Genomic DNA, 14,818 nt, shown 5'->3' with positions numbered 1-14,818 from the left:
AATATGTGGTGGTGGTAATGGTGTGTGTGTGTGTGTGTGTGTGTGTGTGTGTGTGTGTGTGTGTGTGTACATACTCAGAATAACAGCACCTCTGGGGATGTGACACCTTGAACGCCCAATTCAATAAAAACTAACGATCAGGTGGAACCCTCTTCCAGGCATGCGTATGGACACAGATTCAGGTGCAGCTACAGTTAGGTCTCCTCAGGTTCAAAGAACGATCACTTAATCTCTCCAAGTCTTCTTCACATTCAACCACCAAACATGACCAGCAAGATTTGTGACATCACTAATGGAGCCACCGTGTCGTGACTTTTTATGCAGATCGCGTGGTCCTTTGATATCATCTGAGGCCCACTTCATCAGGGCGGACCCAAAGGGCTGGAGAACGCTGTTTAGCTTAAGGCAGGACTCTGTGTGCCAGGGCATTCGGTGTAATACATAATCCTGACATGGGCTTCATTAGAATCGCTGCCATTCGTGATTTGCTTCATTATGATAAATTGTTCCATGTAATGTAAGTAAGTACTCGCTTTGTTTCAATACATATTTGACAAATCATGCAATTGGCCGTTAGAAACCTGTGCATGCTGTAGCTTTGCAGTGTGAAATGGCTAATAACCTAGTATATCTAATATGCGGGTCATAATTGATGTGACATTTTTCATAATAATGGCCTTCCACTTAAATGGGTGTTCTTTGAGCTTCTGGTGGGGATCGCGGTGTGCCTTCGCCCTAGAAGGTTGAGAACCACTAGACTTCATCACTGTTTCGGACTTCTGACTTCATGATTCTGTCGTCATGGTAATTGGTACATTGTTAAAGTCCATGTCGTACCGAATGTCCCATTGCATGGAGTACATCATCTAATCTAGACAATTAACAAAGTGTGCAGGTCCTGCAGAATGCAACACCACGACCACACGGGAGCCCAGGTCGGTAAAGATGTGATAGGATGCTTCAAATCTAAAATAAAATCTGTGCAGGTTTAAAACATAAGCCACAATAATCATATAATCACAACATCATGGAGAAAATCTTACACCAGTACTGATGAAGAGGCTAAATGAGAAAGTAATGGAGGTCCACAGATTGAAGTTAATCTGTTTTTGCTACCATCACACACATTGCTCAAATTAAAAGAGTGCCACTTCTTAGGCCACGTTTACATGATGACAGTCTGAACAGAAGAACAAACTGAACAAGACTGAACAAAAGTGGCATTGCATCTTCACTTTTTATTCCGCGTTTAGACAAGTGTTTTCGGGAGGAAATCTGCGTGCATACGGTGACGCAAAAGTGTGTGGAATTCGATTGGGTATGCATGCTACCACCACTAGGTGGTGCTGTGATACACTATCACACAACACCGCCATGTCTGAGCGCATGCGTAGAATGCGTAGAAACTCGCCATGTTTTGTTTTTTCGCGGCGCAGATAAGAGAAGAAGGATCTTCTCTTATCTGCGCCGCGAAAAAACAAAACATGGCGAGTCTTGGCAGTGGAGCGTATTCAAGTTTTCCACTCTGGAGGGTGGTTTCAGATTTTTGCGTTTTTAAGCCCCAAAAACGCCGTCACCGTCTAAACGAAAGGCACTTCCGATAAAATATTTTGTTGTTTTTACCCGCAAGCATCCTCGTGTAAACGGGGCCTTAGTGTTACTCACTTGCTTAACACAAAACAGAACCCCAAGCATTCGCTCTACCAACCTGCCGGGGCAGGTTGAAGGGGTCTTATTACACCACCAGGTGTGAGTGTGATCAGCCATGACAAGCCGTTTTCCTGTGTTTGAGGAACCTGCCCTTTCCTGTGTTTGAGGCTGGCTTTACACAACAACGATCTGAACATAAATCGCAAAAGTGGAGGCACTTTTCATTCTGCGTTTAGACAAGCGTCTTTGGGTGGAAATCTGCGTGCATACAGTGACGCAAAAGTGTGTGAAATCCGACATGTTTGTTGTGGTTTGCCTGTACTGCACATGGATGTGACGTAAACGCGTATGGGACGAGATCCAGCGTGAGCAGCTCAGCGCACACTTTTGCGTTGTTAACCCTTTAGACCAGTGTTTCTCAACCTTTTTTGAGCAAACGCCCCCCTTACCTTACCCTGATCCTCTGGCGCCCCCCCCCCCCCCTCATTATTATTGTTAATTTATTTTTATTTTTTTAAATTGCGACACCCGTAGGTAGGCTATATCCATTACCAACTCCACTCCAACTCGTGCTACATTGCTTGAATAAAAAACTTCTGTGCCGTTTTGGTTTCTTCTGGACAAGAAGATGTGTATTCAGAGTTTTATTAAAAGGTTTTATTATTGAGCTATTGAAGTTTAATACGTAACAGTGCTTGTGTACATTTTTATTGGTTATTGAACTGTTAACCCGCAAACTTGGGTTCAATTTGTGCACGAAAGACTCCCTTTGTTTACGTGACGTTGCCTAGCAACGCTGCGCATGTGCAGCCTTTATCCGCTTCGTTCGCGGCCAAATAGTAATTAAAGTAGTTTGTTACTATACAAGTTAAGCGCCTGTAACATCAGTGTTAAATGCGTATGTGCCGGTTGGTGTGCGTACCTTATGAAAAAAAGTGTTTATCGGTTCACAGACGTAATGAGCGACGGTGCGGTGGTCTACACGTAATGCGCACGTTCTATTGTTTACAATTAGCATGCTAAGCGGAGTTAGCTTTATTCACATCTTGTGTTGCCTTACTATGTAATATGGATGAGATTCATGTTGCTTAGCGTAATGCCCCATCCACCGCTTGCTTTGCATGTCCCGCAAACCAACCAGTGGAAGTCAGGGGAGTGCGAAACAGTTTCTGAAGCACCACGCTGCTGCGATGAGGTGGATTTGTTTATCGGCGTTACAATGGTGATCATGACGGCACTGAGCATAGAGTAAAAGGTAGATGAGACGATAGAGGGGTTAGAAACCCATATGAAGATAGGCTTTTTATTTCAGTTATCCTATTTTTGCACCGAAAATATTTGAAAACCATGAAAGGTCCCCTGTGTTCGTTCCCAGCGCCCCCCTAGGTTCTACGAACGCCCCCCAGGGGGCGCTGCCGCCCCCGTTGAGAAACCCTGCTTTAGACGGAAACGCGATGGTGGAACGATTTTAAGATTTCCACTCTGGAGGGTGGGTTCATTTGTTTGCGTTTTTAAGCCCCGAAAACGCTGTCGCCGTCTAAACGAAAGGCACATCTGATAAAATATTTTGTCGGTTTCACCCGGGAGTGTTGTCGTGTAAAGCCAGCCTGAGTAACATCACATGTAGGAGTGTCCGCCTAGATGTACACTGGGTAGATCCGTCTCCCTGCCTACCCAGTGGACTGCAGCAAATGTTGCTTATCTATGCAAACCAGGAGGTCAACGTGGTCCGCTGTATCCAATGCACCTGGAGCGGGTAGCTCAGGTGAACCATGTCCCCCCTAACGAGGTGTCGGGCAGAACACTCGTTAACCAGAGGCGCATCGCCTGGAACACAAACCTCCCCCCCGACACAACCAGCTTTGCATGTTATGTTTCCATTCTCTGCAGAACCGAGCGGACTCTCCTCCTCCTCCTCCTCCTCCTCAGAGGATTGTTATTCTTGGCGAAGAAGCGAGGAGAGAGACATGCGTTCAGCTGTCACTCCGGTTTCCCCATGTGCCCGGCACGTCTCATCCCAGTCCCTCTGGAGTCGCGGTCTACGACACACACTGTCGTAGAGCGTGCACTCTGCCAGCGTGCCCCCTCTTCCCCGCAGCTCTCCGAACACAAAATGGAGGGGAAGAAAAGGCACAATGCCGTAATGTGCTGTATGTCATTACAGGTCTGCATAGTGACGGCGACTCGGCGGCGGCGGGAGAGACGTCTGCCGTGTGAATAACTAGGGGAAACAAAGGCTCCGCCGCGGGTAAGGTGCGGCTCCCACATTATATTCAGTCTGCGTCGTCACCAAGGCGTCTGCCAAGTAAACACACGTTCTCGCCGTGCATATTGTGCAGCCCCAACCAAAGGAGAAAGGCTGTTTCTATGATAACAACAGCACAGATAAAACACAACACACTCAAAGCTGAGCAAGGAACATTGTACAGTATTTGCACCCCTACACGCTCAAGACCTGTTTTTCAACTGCAGGTGGTACGATTTCATTCCTGAAATGTGCACATTTAAAATAGAAAAATGATATTGATAATTTAAAATAAACACATATAAATATAAATCAGTAAATATAGTGTAATTGCTTGTTATGTTTCCAAAATCTGCAATCCATAATCCTTTCCATTGTAATGTTTGACATTGATGTTTGGTGTGTTTCTAAATGACCCCCACTGGGAGCATGAGCAGCGTTGCAGACATGATCCCTCCCCTGCCCCCCCCTGACCCCGGCCGTCCTGCAGTGTGATGTGTATAAAGGGGTCTGTGGCTCTCTGTGCTCCGCCACTGCATGCGTATTCATCTACTGCAGGGTTTCTCAACGGGGGCGGCAGCGCCCCCTGGGGGGCGTTCGTAGAACCTAGGGGGGCGCTGGGAACGAACACAGGGGACCTTTCATGGTTTTCAAATATTTTCGGTGCAAAAATAGGATAACTGAAATAAAAAGCCTATCTTCATATGGGTTTCTAACCCCTCTATCGTCTCATCTACCTTTTACTCTATGCTCAGTGCCGTCATGATCACCATTGTAACGCCGATAAACAAATCCACCTCATCGCAGCAGCGTGGTGCTTCAGAAACTGTTTCGCACTCCCCTGACTTCCACTGGTTGGTTTGCGGGACATGCAAAGCAAGCGGTGGATGGGGCATTACGCTAAGCAACATGAATCTCATCCATATTACATAGTAAGGCAACACAAGATGTGAATAAAGCTAACTCCGCTTAGCATGCTAATTGTAAACAATAGAACGTGCGCATTACGTGTAGACCACCGCACCGTCGCTCATTACGTCTGTGAACCGATAAACACTTTTTTTCATAAGGTACGCACACCAACCGGCACATACGCATTTAACACTGATGTTACAGGCGCTTAACTTGTATAGTAACAAACTACTTTAATTACTATTTGGCCGCGAACGAAGCGGATAAAGGCTGCACATGCGCAGCGTTGCTAGGCAACGTCACGTAAACAAAGGGAGTCTTTCGTGCACAAATTGAACCCAAGTTTGCGGGTTAACAGTTCAATAACCAATAAAAATGTACACAAGCACTGTTACGTATTAAACTTCAATAGCTCAATAATAAAACCTTTTAATAAAACTCTGAATACACATCTTCTTGTCCAGAAGAAACCAAAACGGCACAGAAGTTTTTTATTCAAGCAATGTAGCACGAGTTGGAGTGGAGTTGGTAATGGATATAGCCTACCTACGGGTGTCGCAATTTAAAAAAATAAAAATAAATTAACAATAATAATGAGGGGGGGGGGGGGGCGCCAGAGGATCAGGGTAAGGTAAGGGGGGCGTTTGCTCAAAAAAGGTTGAGAAACACTGATCTACTGGTTACCGTTTGCATTGAGGTGGTCCGTGTAACCTCTTCATGGGGACTTAGTGGTACACCTGAAGTCTATAGCCCAACACACACCCCCAGCACAGCGTCAAAAAGAACGCTCCCATTATTTCCGACGTACTAGCCCACACCCGCGGTGCCGCCCCGCTAAGCTTCACGCCACTGTTCTATTCCCTAGCGTCGCCGTGCGTGAAAAAGTGTTTTTTTTAAAGCTATTTCGTACATCCCGGCTTGATACAAGGTCCTGTACATATGGAGATCGTTTGACATATGGAGACAGTAGATGAATATTTCCACAATGCAAAATGAATGAGCAATGACAGTGAATAAAGAAACTTTCCCTGAAAACCAGGAGGTGCTCACACATGAGAGGCAGGAGATAAGTGCTGCTGCACAAGGTGGCCGTGGAGGGACTGAAGGAACGTGTCCTGGCTGTGATTGTTACACTCCACCAGCCTCTCATCACATTCAATTAACAGGTCCTTATCCACACACAGACACACGCACACAAACACCCACACGCACGCACACACACAAATATGACCACACGCACGCACGCACGCACACACACACACACACACAAAAATACGACCACACACACACACATACTACCACACACAGACACAGACACAACCACATATTCAATCACAAACACACATACACACACTAAGTGTGAGGAGGAAATCACTTAAATTACCTTCCTGAGCGAGGCCTTGCCCCGGAGCCGAGTTCACCAGACACAAGAGAGTTAAAACCGCTTGACACACGCACAACAGCACAACACCTTCCAGCAAACAATTCATTATTCACACCGGCAAATCTAATCCATTGTGAGGCCATCACTTTCTCTCCAGCTCTGTCTCTCTCTCCCGCATTAAGTATAAATGTTTTTATATATATATATATATATATATATATATATATATATATATACTATATAGATAATTAGATATATATATATTCCAAAAAACTTTTATTTTATATATTAATTAATATTTTAAAAAACACTGCTTAAATTCATAAATTTTAATTAAGAAGATCCAGTTAAAATTTCTAAATGTAGGGATGCAGAGACAGGGTATCAGGATTCTGCTTGGATTTAGCGGCTACGATTAATTAGATTAATTCCAGCAATACGTCTACGTATTTAAAGAGTGCAAATTAGGATATTGTATATTTCAATAACATAATGAAGGAAATTGATTCACCAAGCAACACCACCTGTGCTTTACAATCTAAATCAGTTCAAGCAGAGCTGCCAGAACAACACAAAACATGAGGACTAAAACTAATAATACAACCCACACTAACTCAGGGAGGCAAACAGATATTGACTTCGAGCCATATTCATATTCACAGCTTGATTACTGGTCCACACAGGACTGCTGTGTGCCTTTTCTTTACCAGATCTCAACTAAACGCGCATCCATTGACCTTTGTGTGCAGTGTGAGTGTGTGTGCGTCTGTCTGTGTCTCTGATTGCATAGAGAGAGAGAAAGAAAGTGAGGTAGAAAGCGAGAGTAAAAGAAAGTGAGGTAGAGAGAGAGTAAAAGAAAGTGAGGTAGAAAGAGAGTGAGGGGGGGAGAGAGAGAGAGGAAAGGCTCAAATCTGGGCTTCACAGGACACTGTATATAATTATTCTAATCCCCTGAAATTGGAATGCCTGAAATAATAAGGAGATAATTACAAACATGGCAGTGCTAGTAATAAGAACATTCATTAAAATGACCCCTTGTAGGGAGACAGGTTTTTACTCCAACTCCAACACTAACTTTCACACTAATTAAGACTTGCATATTAAGACTTGCATAAATTACAAATTTATATTTTGCATTCTATGTTTTGCAAACAACCAGTTAGCCTGTGTGTTACTTAGTAACACACAGCCTAACTATGTCTCGCCTTGAATGCACAAGTCTGTGCATTCACCTCAGTGTCTGAGGAGGCAGACTTCCAGGGTGTCACTTCAGAAGTCTGGCCATGCGGGACATTTCCTCCAGCCTATAGCTGTTCGTTTGATGGGTGAGATACTCCACGATGGCAGGTACACTGCTGCCCTATACATGAAGGGGGCCTGAATGACTCCATTACATTACCGATCCTTATCCTGCACCCTATCACAAGCTCCACGCGGGGATGAGTAGGACGACTTCACCAATAAGGACTTCTCAATGGGACTTGGGGAGAGTAGAGAGAAGGTAGGAGAGAGAGAGAGAGAGGTAAGCAGAGTGAGTAAAAGAGAGAGCGCGGTAGAAAGAGAAAGTGAGGGAGAAAGAGAGTGAGGGAGGGAAAGAGAGAGATAAAGGAGAAGGGAGAATGAGGCAGAGCGATAGAGAGAGGAGAATCGATAGGGAGGGAGAAAAAGGAAGAGAGCGAGAGTGAGCGAGAGAGAAGGGAAAGGGAGGGAGAAAGAGCAAGAGTGTGAGGGAGAAAGAGAGTGAGGGAGGGAGAGGAACAGGGAGAGATTGCATGGGAGATGCAGAGAACTACACCCCATGACGCTGCCACCCTGCCACCCACCCTTGCCCTACTTCTCACTGCCTGATGTTGATTGCAAGGAAGAATGATGTATTAATTGGCGCTTCCTCGCTTAATTGCTCTGCTCGTTTCTTGGCATTGGGCTGGATGACGCGCTGGCCCTGGCCGGGGTCATTCCAGGACACTGAACGCTAGCCTTAGAGATTAATGTCTGCCTGGCCCCGGTTGTAGATAACAGAGAGGCCGTCCCACTGTGTCCATGATAAATGCTAAACTGACTGCATTTATACAGTGCTTTTCTAACCAGCGGCCACTCAAAGTGCTTTACAATACTGCCTAACATTCACCGGTTCATGCACACATTCACACACCGATGGCGGAAACAACCCTGCAAGGCGACAGCCAGCTCGTCAGGAGCAGTCAGGGTGAGGTGTTTTGCTCAGGGACACCTCGACACTCTGCTAGGAGGAGCCGGGGATCGAACCGGCAACCTTCCGGTTACCAGCCAACCCGCTCTACCTCCCAAGCCACGTGCCGCACATGAAGAAGGTGGTGTCAGTGGAGAGACCTGCCGCGCTACGTCACAGGCGGTGTGTCGTGCCACGCCACAGGAGGTGTGCATTGAGTAGAGACCTGGGCCGCGCTACGTCACGCCGCCTGCTCTCCCGGAGGAGGACTGCCAGAGAGTACGCTTCATGGTACTCTGGGCTAGTGTTCATGGTACTCTGGGCTAGTGTTCATGGTACTCTGGGCTAGTGTTCATGGTACTCTGGGCCATTGTTCATGGTACTCTGGGCTAGTGTTCGGTAGTTATTTTGTCTGCTCTTGGGTTTGTTTATTTCAGACTCTGTGTGTGTGGAATGGAGCCCAGTGGCTCTGAAACAGAATCAATTTCTGAATTGTTTTCGTACATCTTAATTGGATGTGTTACAAGGATTTGCAATTCAATATTAGTATGTGTGTGTGTGCATGCACTCTCATATGTTTGTGTTTCTTTTTGTGTTGAAGTGTGTGCTTATCTGTGTGTGTCTGTGTGTGTATGTGTGTGTGTGTGTGTGTGTGTGTGTGTGTGTGTGTGTTTCTAGGTGTATGTGTGTCCATAGGGTGTGTCTGTGTGTGTGTGTGGGTGTTTCTATACGTGTCTGTGTTTGAGTGTGTGCTTCTCAGAGTGTGTGTATTGGTGTGTGTTTGTGTTCCCAGGTGTGTGTGAGTGTCGCCTCTCCCTGCCATGGCTCTTCATTAGCACACACACACACACACACACACACACACACACACACACACACACACACACACACACACATACACACACTGGAAACACCCATAGATTCTCCATGGACACAAACCCTGCATAGGGAATTATTGAGGACTGAATTCCAGCGAGACCTTGTTTATATAAAACATTGTTTTCTTTCTTTGAGGCGTTCAGGGTTCTCCACACTTTCGCTGCCTGGGATTACTTTCCCACTCAGCGCAACTCCCAGCATGCAACAGGGGCACTCCACCCTGCCGCCACAATGGCTGCTTGTCTCTGAAGTGGATTCTGGCACGCAGAGTCGAACTCCAAAGCAGCAATCCGAGCCCACGAGTCGTCAAGCTGTTTTTAGAGGCACACTGAGGCTTTAAGTGAAGTCAGCGCTGCTCAGCTACATCCTGTTTACTGCTGCGTCGGTGTATGAGAGCAGAACCTCTCCGAGCACGGACAAGGCGGCCAGAGAGCGCTGTTGTTGAGGGGGCCGGGGGCCAGGAGGGCAGGGTGAGGCAGCCTGTTGCATCGGCTGCACGTATACGCAGGTGCTCCCTTCAGTCAGGGTGCAAAGTCCACACTAAACGGCACATGGGAACGGGTGTGTTTGATGCTGAAGCTGTGTGTCGATGTAAGGTCAGACCACGGAGAGGTTTGGTTCATCTTAGCTACGCTGATCTGTAAAGTCCACACTCAACTGAAACAATGTCGCAGGAATTGATGTTTTCACTCCTTTGGTCGAGCAGTGAAAAGCGCGTCTGCAGTGTTTATTACCAGTTGATATTTTGATATTTTGATGTGTTGCCTTTCATTGTGGCTACGATTGGCACTCTCGACTAAGTACCTGTTTTTGGTCAACGTCGTCTTTTCTGGGACCAAAATAATTCCATACAACTGACGTCGCTGTTCTCTTTGGAATTGATTCTTGTTTTTGCTGGCTCATTTTGAAGTTTTGTTCTAGGACACCAGTTTATGACCAGACGCCTTTGGTTGTCTGGTCATAAACTGGTCCACATGGTCAGTGATTGGTGGTTCGTTGTGCATGCAGAGCCAGCATGGCAGTGTATCCAAGAACCCTTCAATCTGGGTAAATGAAGTTATATCAGACAATTGTAAATTAGTTTGTTTTTTTTGTACCGCAAGTCCAGTGATATGAACATCGCACGTGTGAGTATCGCGATTTCTGAAACGATATATGGTGAAGCCCTGACATGGATGTGCAAGCCAGTATAATTATCCTCTCCTCATCTTCCAACAAGTGATTACCCTCTTGGTTAGAATCTCCCCAATCGATGCGCCCTGACAAACTGAAAACATTTTTCCGTGACGATGACGTTTGTCTCCTACCATGTGATGACGTTTGTCTCCTGTGTCATGTGATGACGTTTGTCTCCTACCATGTGATGACGTTTGTCTCCTGTGTCATGTGATGACGTTTGTCTCCTGTGTCATGTGATGACGTTTGTCTCCTGTGTCATGTGATGACGTTTGTCTCCTGTGTCGTGTGATGACGTTTGTCTCCTGTGTCATGTGATGACGTTTGTCTCCTGTGTCGTGTGATGACGTTTGTCTCCTGTGTCATGTGATGACGTTTGTCTCCTGTGTCATGTGATGACGTTTAAACCACAAGGTTGTATTTCACGTGGAGATCAAAGTCTCCGGTGTGTTGACTCACTCGTGTTCTACGATGTGCCTGGGTTGTAAAGCGTGCGTGTTGTGCGTTCACAAGAGGGTCAGGCACGTGAGCGGGAGTACCACAGCAACGCGTGCCAGTGCTTCAGTCCTCCGGGGACTCTTCCAGTGGAAGTGCTCCCCCTCTATACTATATGAGTGGATGAGTGACAGCTAGAAGAAGCAGAAAATGATGTCAACCCTCTGAGCTGAATCGGGTCACACTGCCCTTCCCTCGAGCCCCAACCCCCCCCCCTGTTGCCAACACCACCTGATGAAGAGAAACTTCTTTTTAGGACACGTTGGCCAGCAAAATATTTGATTTAATATTAGAGCATGATCATGGGGAAGTATAGGCAGCAAAGTTACCAAAGATACATTCAGTCAGACAATGGGTGAACAAGATTCTTATAGGGAAACGTTTGCATTGTGGGTAGGGAATATACAGTTAACAAAGGTAAGTGGGAGTGACCATTCTGGAGCATTTAGGATTGGCGGGAGAGGCCAAGTTAATTATGAACTTATAAACTATGGGGAAAGTGGACATGTCTGCAAGTCTGTGAGACAGGGCTGCAATAGAAAACAAATCTGCACAACAAAGAAGTCAGTCGATTGGCCTGGCCTCAATATCAGACTCAGTGGCTCCAGTGGGAATGCAAATCTGAACTCCGAAGGTCCAAGGAGAATGTAACAGTTCCTTTTAGATTGACTAGTAATTATATAATTAAGCAATAGATCACGACAGGCTGTGGTATGTTCTCATTATACCACAGTTAAGGGGCGTTGTCCGTCCCGATGCGCAGCGGAGGGACGGTGACCCCATTAACTGTGGTATAATGAGAACATTTCACTGACTGAAGGTTATGTAAGTATGGCAAAATGAAAGTCATAGACATCCTCAATTTTGAAAAAGCAAGAAAGTCGGAAAAGCATTTTTTTTAACGAATACAAAAAAGTAGTCCCTCCTGGCTGCCTGCAAAGTGTACGGCGGTTGCTATGCAACACACTGTAGCGTCCTTCAGAGAGCAGGCTAGAAATTGGTAGCTTGGTTCGCCGGCAATTTAGCCTACTATCGAGTTCACTCACTGTGTGCCTATTGCTTTACAGCATTTCCACCCTCTCCATCAATCAACATATTTTTAGGCTTCAGTGAACTATGCTATTGCTTTTATATATAAATAAACAACAGTTCAAGTTAGGCGCGGAGTGATACTGAACTCTGTAAACTGAACGGGCGTCATAGCTGTGTGTATACGCTCAATATACAACAGTTGGGAACCAATCAGATCGCTTGATTTAAGCCACCCGTTTTATAAACAAGGTTAATGTAAGGTTTATAATTGTGTATTATAGTTATGATTAATATTTCCACGACACCACCGTAGCCCCCGGCAGAAACCCAGACCCTCAGCATAGAAAAAGCATATTAATGAAGGGGAATCAACACAGCTGAATAACACTCTCCAAGCCAGACACGTCCACACAGATGATCAGCATGTGGCGCGTCTCTGCACAGGCCCAGACCTCACAGACACTAATGCAGTCCATGCGTCTGTAACGCTGTGGAAATTAGCTCAGGCTGGCCCGAGGAAGGATGGAACACAGCACAAGTAGATAAATACGCCCGCTTGATTATAGAAATTGGCCGACTTTCAGAGAGTGGAGTGGAGGGGGCTAAGCTGCTGGGGCTAATGCATGCGGGAAGAAATGAGGGCCCAGTCTGAGTCCCTCAGAGCGATAGTGGACAGGCCCGCTGCCATACCAAACGTCCTAGCACCGTGACGTTTTCTCAGACCCGTGTCTTTTACACACGCGGTGATTCCACCTCTAGGCCGAGGAGATAGGGTCCTGATCAGCGCCTCCCGGACTAAAAGTATTGGGTTCCAATCCCCATGTCTGCCATCCTACCTGCCTCAGAGAGCAAAGTCACCGCAGGTCACTTGGGATACGAGCTCCATAGTAACTGCTTGATTGGTAAAAGGATGGGACCAAAGTGTGACTAGAAGAATTTCCATTTCCATCTTCCGTCGAAAGAGCACAAGTATTAGCTCAGTAGATGACAGATTATACCCAACAATCACAACAAATCAATCCACCCTCCAGAGAGAGACAGAGACGGTAATGGCATTTCGCATCTCCCAGCCGCCGTTACTTTAACTGATGGGAAGAGTTAGCAATTAAAAACAGCAGCAGCAGCGGGGAGATGAGCGGTCCACACGGGCCACATGTACGTAGTGGCAAAGAAATGCTGTGTGTGTGTGTGTGTGTGTGTGTGTGTGTGTGTGTGTGTGTGTGTGTGTGTACGTGCGTCCCTGTCCGTGTGTGTGTTCAGGGATCCTGAGGCGATATTCTCTCATTAACCTTCATGTGGGATTCCCTTTGACCATCTGGCTCTGGAGGTATTAAACTCGATCCTTGCTTTTCAACCATGCCTCCAAATGTCTACAACAGGACGTCAGCGGGCAGAAGCCATCCCCGAGGGAACATCCCCAACAACCAGGGAAGTATGCAAATAAGTGAACGCATGGTTTTGAATGCAACAACAAAGAAATGCCGTAAAATAATTGGTTGAACTCAATTCATAAAGACAGCGATGAGTCACGTAGCGACACTCCCGAACAAGAGAGGTCGAGAGTAGAGGAGAGGGATGGAGAGACAGAGGTCGAGAAGGATACAGAAAACAATACTGAGATCGATCGGCAGAGAGAAGGAGATCGAGTGAGAGAGAAACACAGAAAGGGAACAAGCTAGAGAGAAAGAGAGCGTTCCTCGAGCACACAGAGAAAGAGACAGACATCACTTTACTTCCTGCTTCGGGCACCTCACTTCCAATGCCAACAACGACCTTCCCATCGAGCCGAGTCCAGAGATCGATATTGTGTGTCTGTCTCCTTCCTTCGCTCACCAGCTCCCGCAAAAGACTCAAGACTCACTTGTTCAGAGTTCACTTAGATCGCATAGTCCACTTATTGTATGTTGTATGTCCTGGCACTTAAAAATAGTACTTAGCATTGTGTAGCATCTTACCCTAGCAATCTCTGTTGCATACGGGGAACGGGTTAACCTAGCGATTGTTAGTGCTTGGCACTTGGTTCTATGAACATCCTTGGCTGTAAGCGATATATTCTTGTTTCTCTTTCTTCTGACAAATGTACTTGTATGTAATTGTAAGCCGCTTTGGATGAAAGCGTCCGTGCTAAACGCCCTGGATGTGAATGTACCCCCCCCCCCCCTTACTGTGAGACGAGGGAGAAGGCCTCGGCGCAGACGGCCGGGCAGGGCACCAGCCGGATCACCACGTGCTCCGCCGCCGCCTTGAAGTGCGCCCGCGTCACCTTCTCCAGCACGGAGGCCAGCGTGGCCGCGTCGCCCGCCTTGGCGCTGGGGTCCCCGCTGGCCGTGTCCAGGATGTTGCCCCCGTGGACCACCAGCAGCAGCACGTGGGACCGGCACTTCTTCTGTGGTGAGGAGAGGGGAGAGGGAGAGGGGAATGTGTGACAGGTGTGAAGGTCACGGGCTGAGCTCGGCACTCAGCTGTTGAGTGCAGAGGTCTCTCTCTCTCTCTCTCTGTGTCTCTGTCTCTCTCTCTCTCTCTCTTACATTACATTTGCATTGCCAAAGCAGGTGAACAATAAAATAAAAAGGTCAGGTAAAAAGGTAAGGTATATACTATAGCATAATATAAGTATAAAACGTTAATTACATAATATATATACTCTGTCTCTCTGTGTGTGTGTGTGTGTGTGTGTCTCTCTCTCTCTGTCTCTCTCGCTCTCTCTCTCTGGTTACGGTCTCTGAGATATAACCTTCATAATAACGTGTGTCTGTCTCCTATGGCTACTCTGCACTCTGCCTCACTCAGCCGTGCAGACTGTACACTTCTGTAGGTACTCTACTATGATAGTATGCTCTGAATGCTCTCAGCCAAT

At 46.6% G+C, this 14,818-nt stretch overlaps 1 protein-coding gene across 1 annotated transcript in view; it reads right to left on the bottom strand.

Moving 5' to 3' along the window:
* Positions 1–14,818, bottom strand: part of pitpnm3 (PITPNM family member 3) — a gene marked incomplete at both ends in the record, with an annotated part of 115,049 nt that overhangs the window by 58,484 nt on the left and 41,747 nt on the right. Inside the window, one exon of the mRNA XM_084467227.1 lies at positions 14,127–14,347. Within this exon, the coding sequence (XP_084323353.1) occupies positions 14,127–14,347 (221 nt within the window). The remainder of the gene's footprint in view (positions 1–14,126; positions 14,348–14,818) is intronic.

Source organism: Micromesistius poutassou (genome assembly GCF_964030765.1).
Source record: "Micromesistius poutassou genome assembly, chromosome: 4".
NCBI classification, from domain to species: Eukaryota; Metazoa; Chordata; class Actinopteri; order Gadiformes; family Gadidae; genus Micromesistius; species Micromesistius poutassou.
Note: the sequence above shows the minus strand (reverse complement) of the source record. Positions and strands in the feature narration are given on the sequence as shown.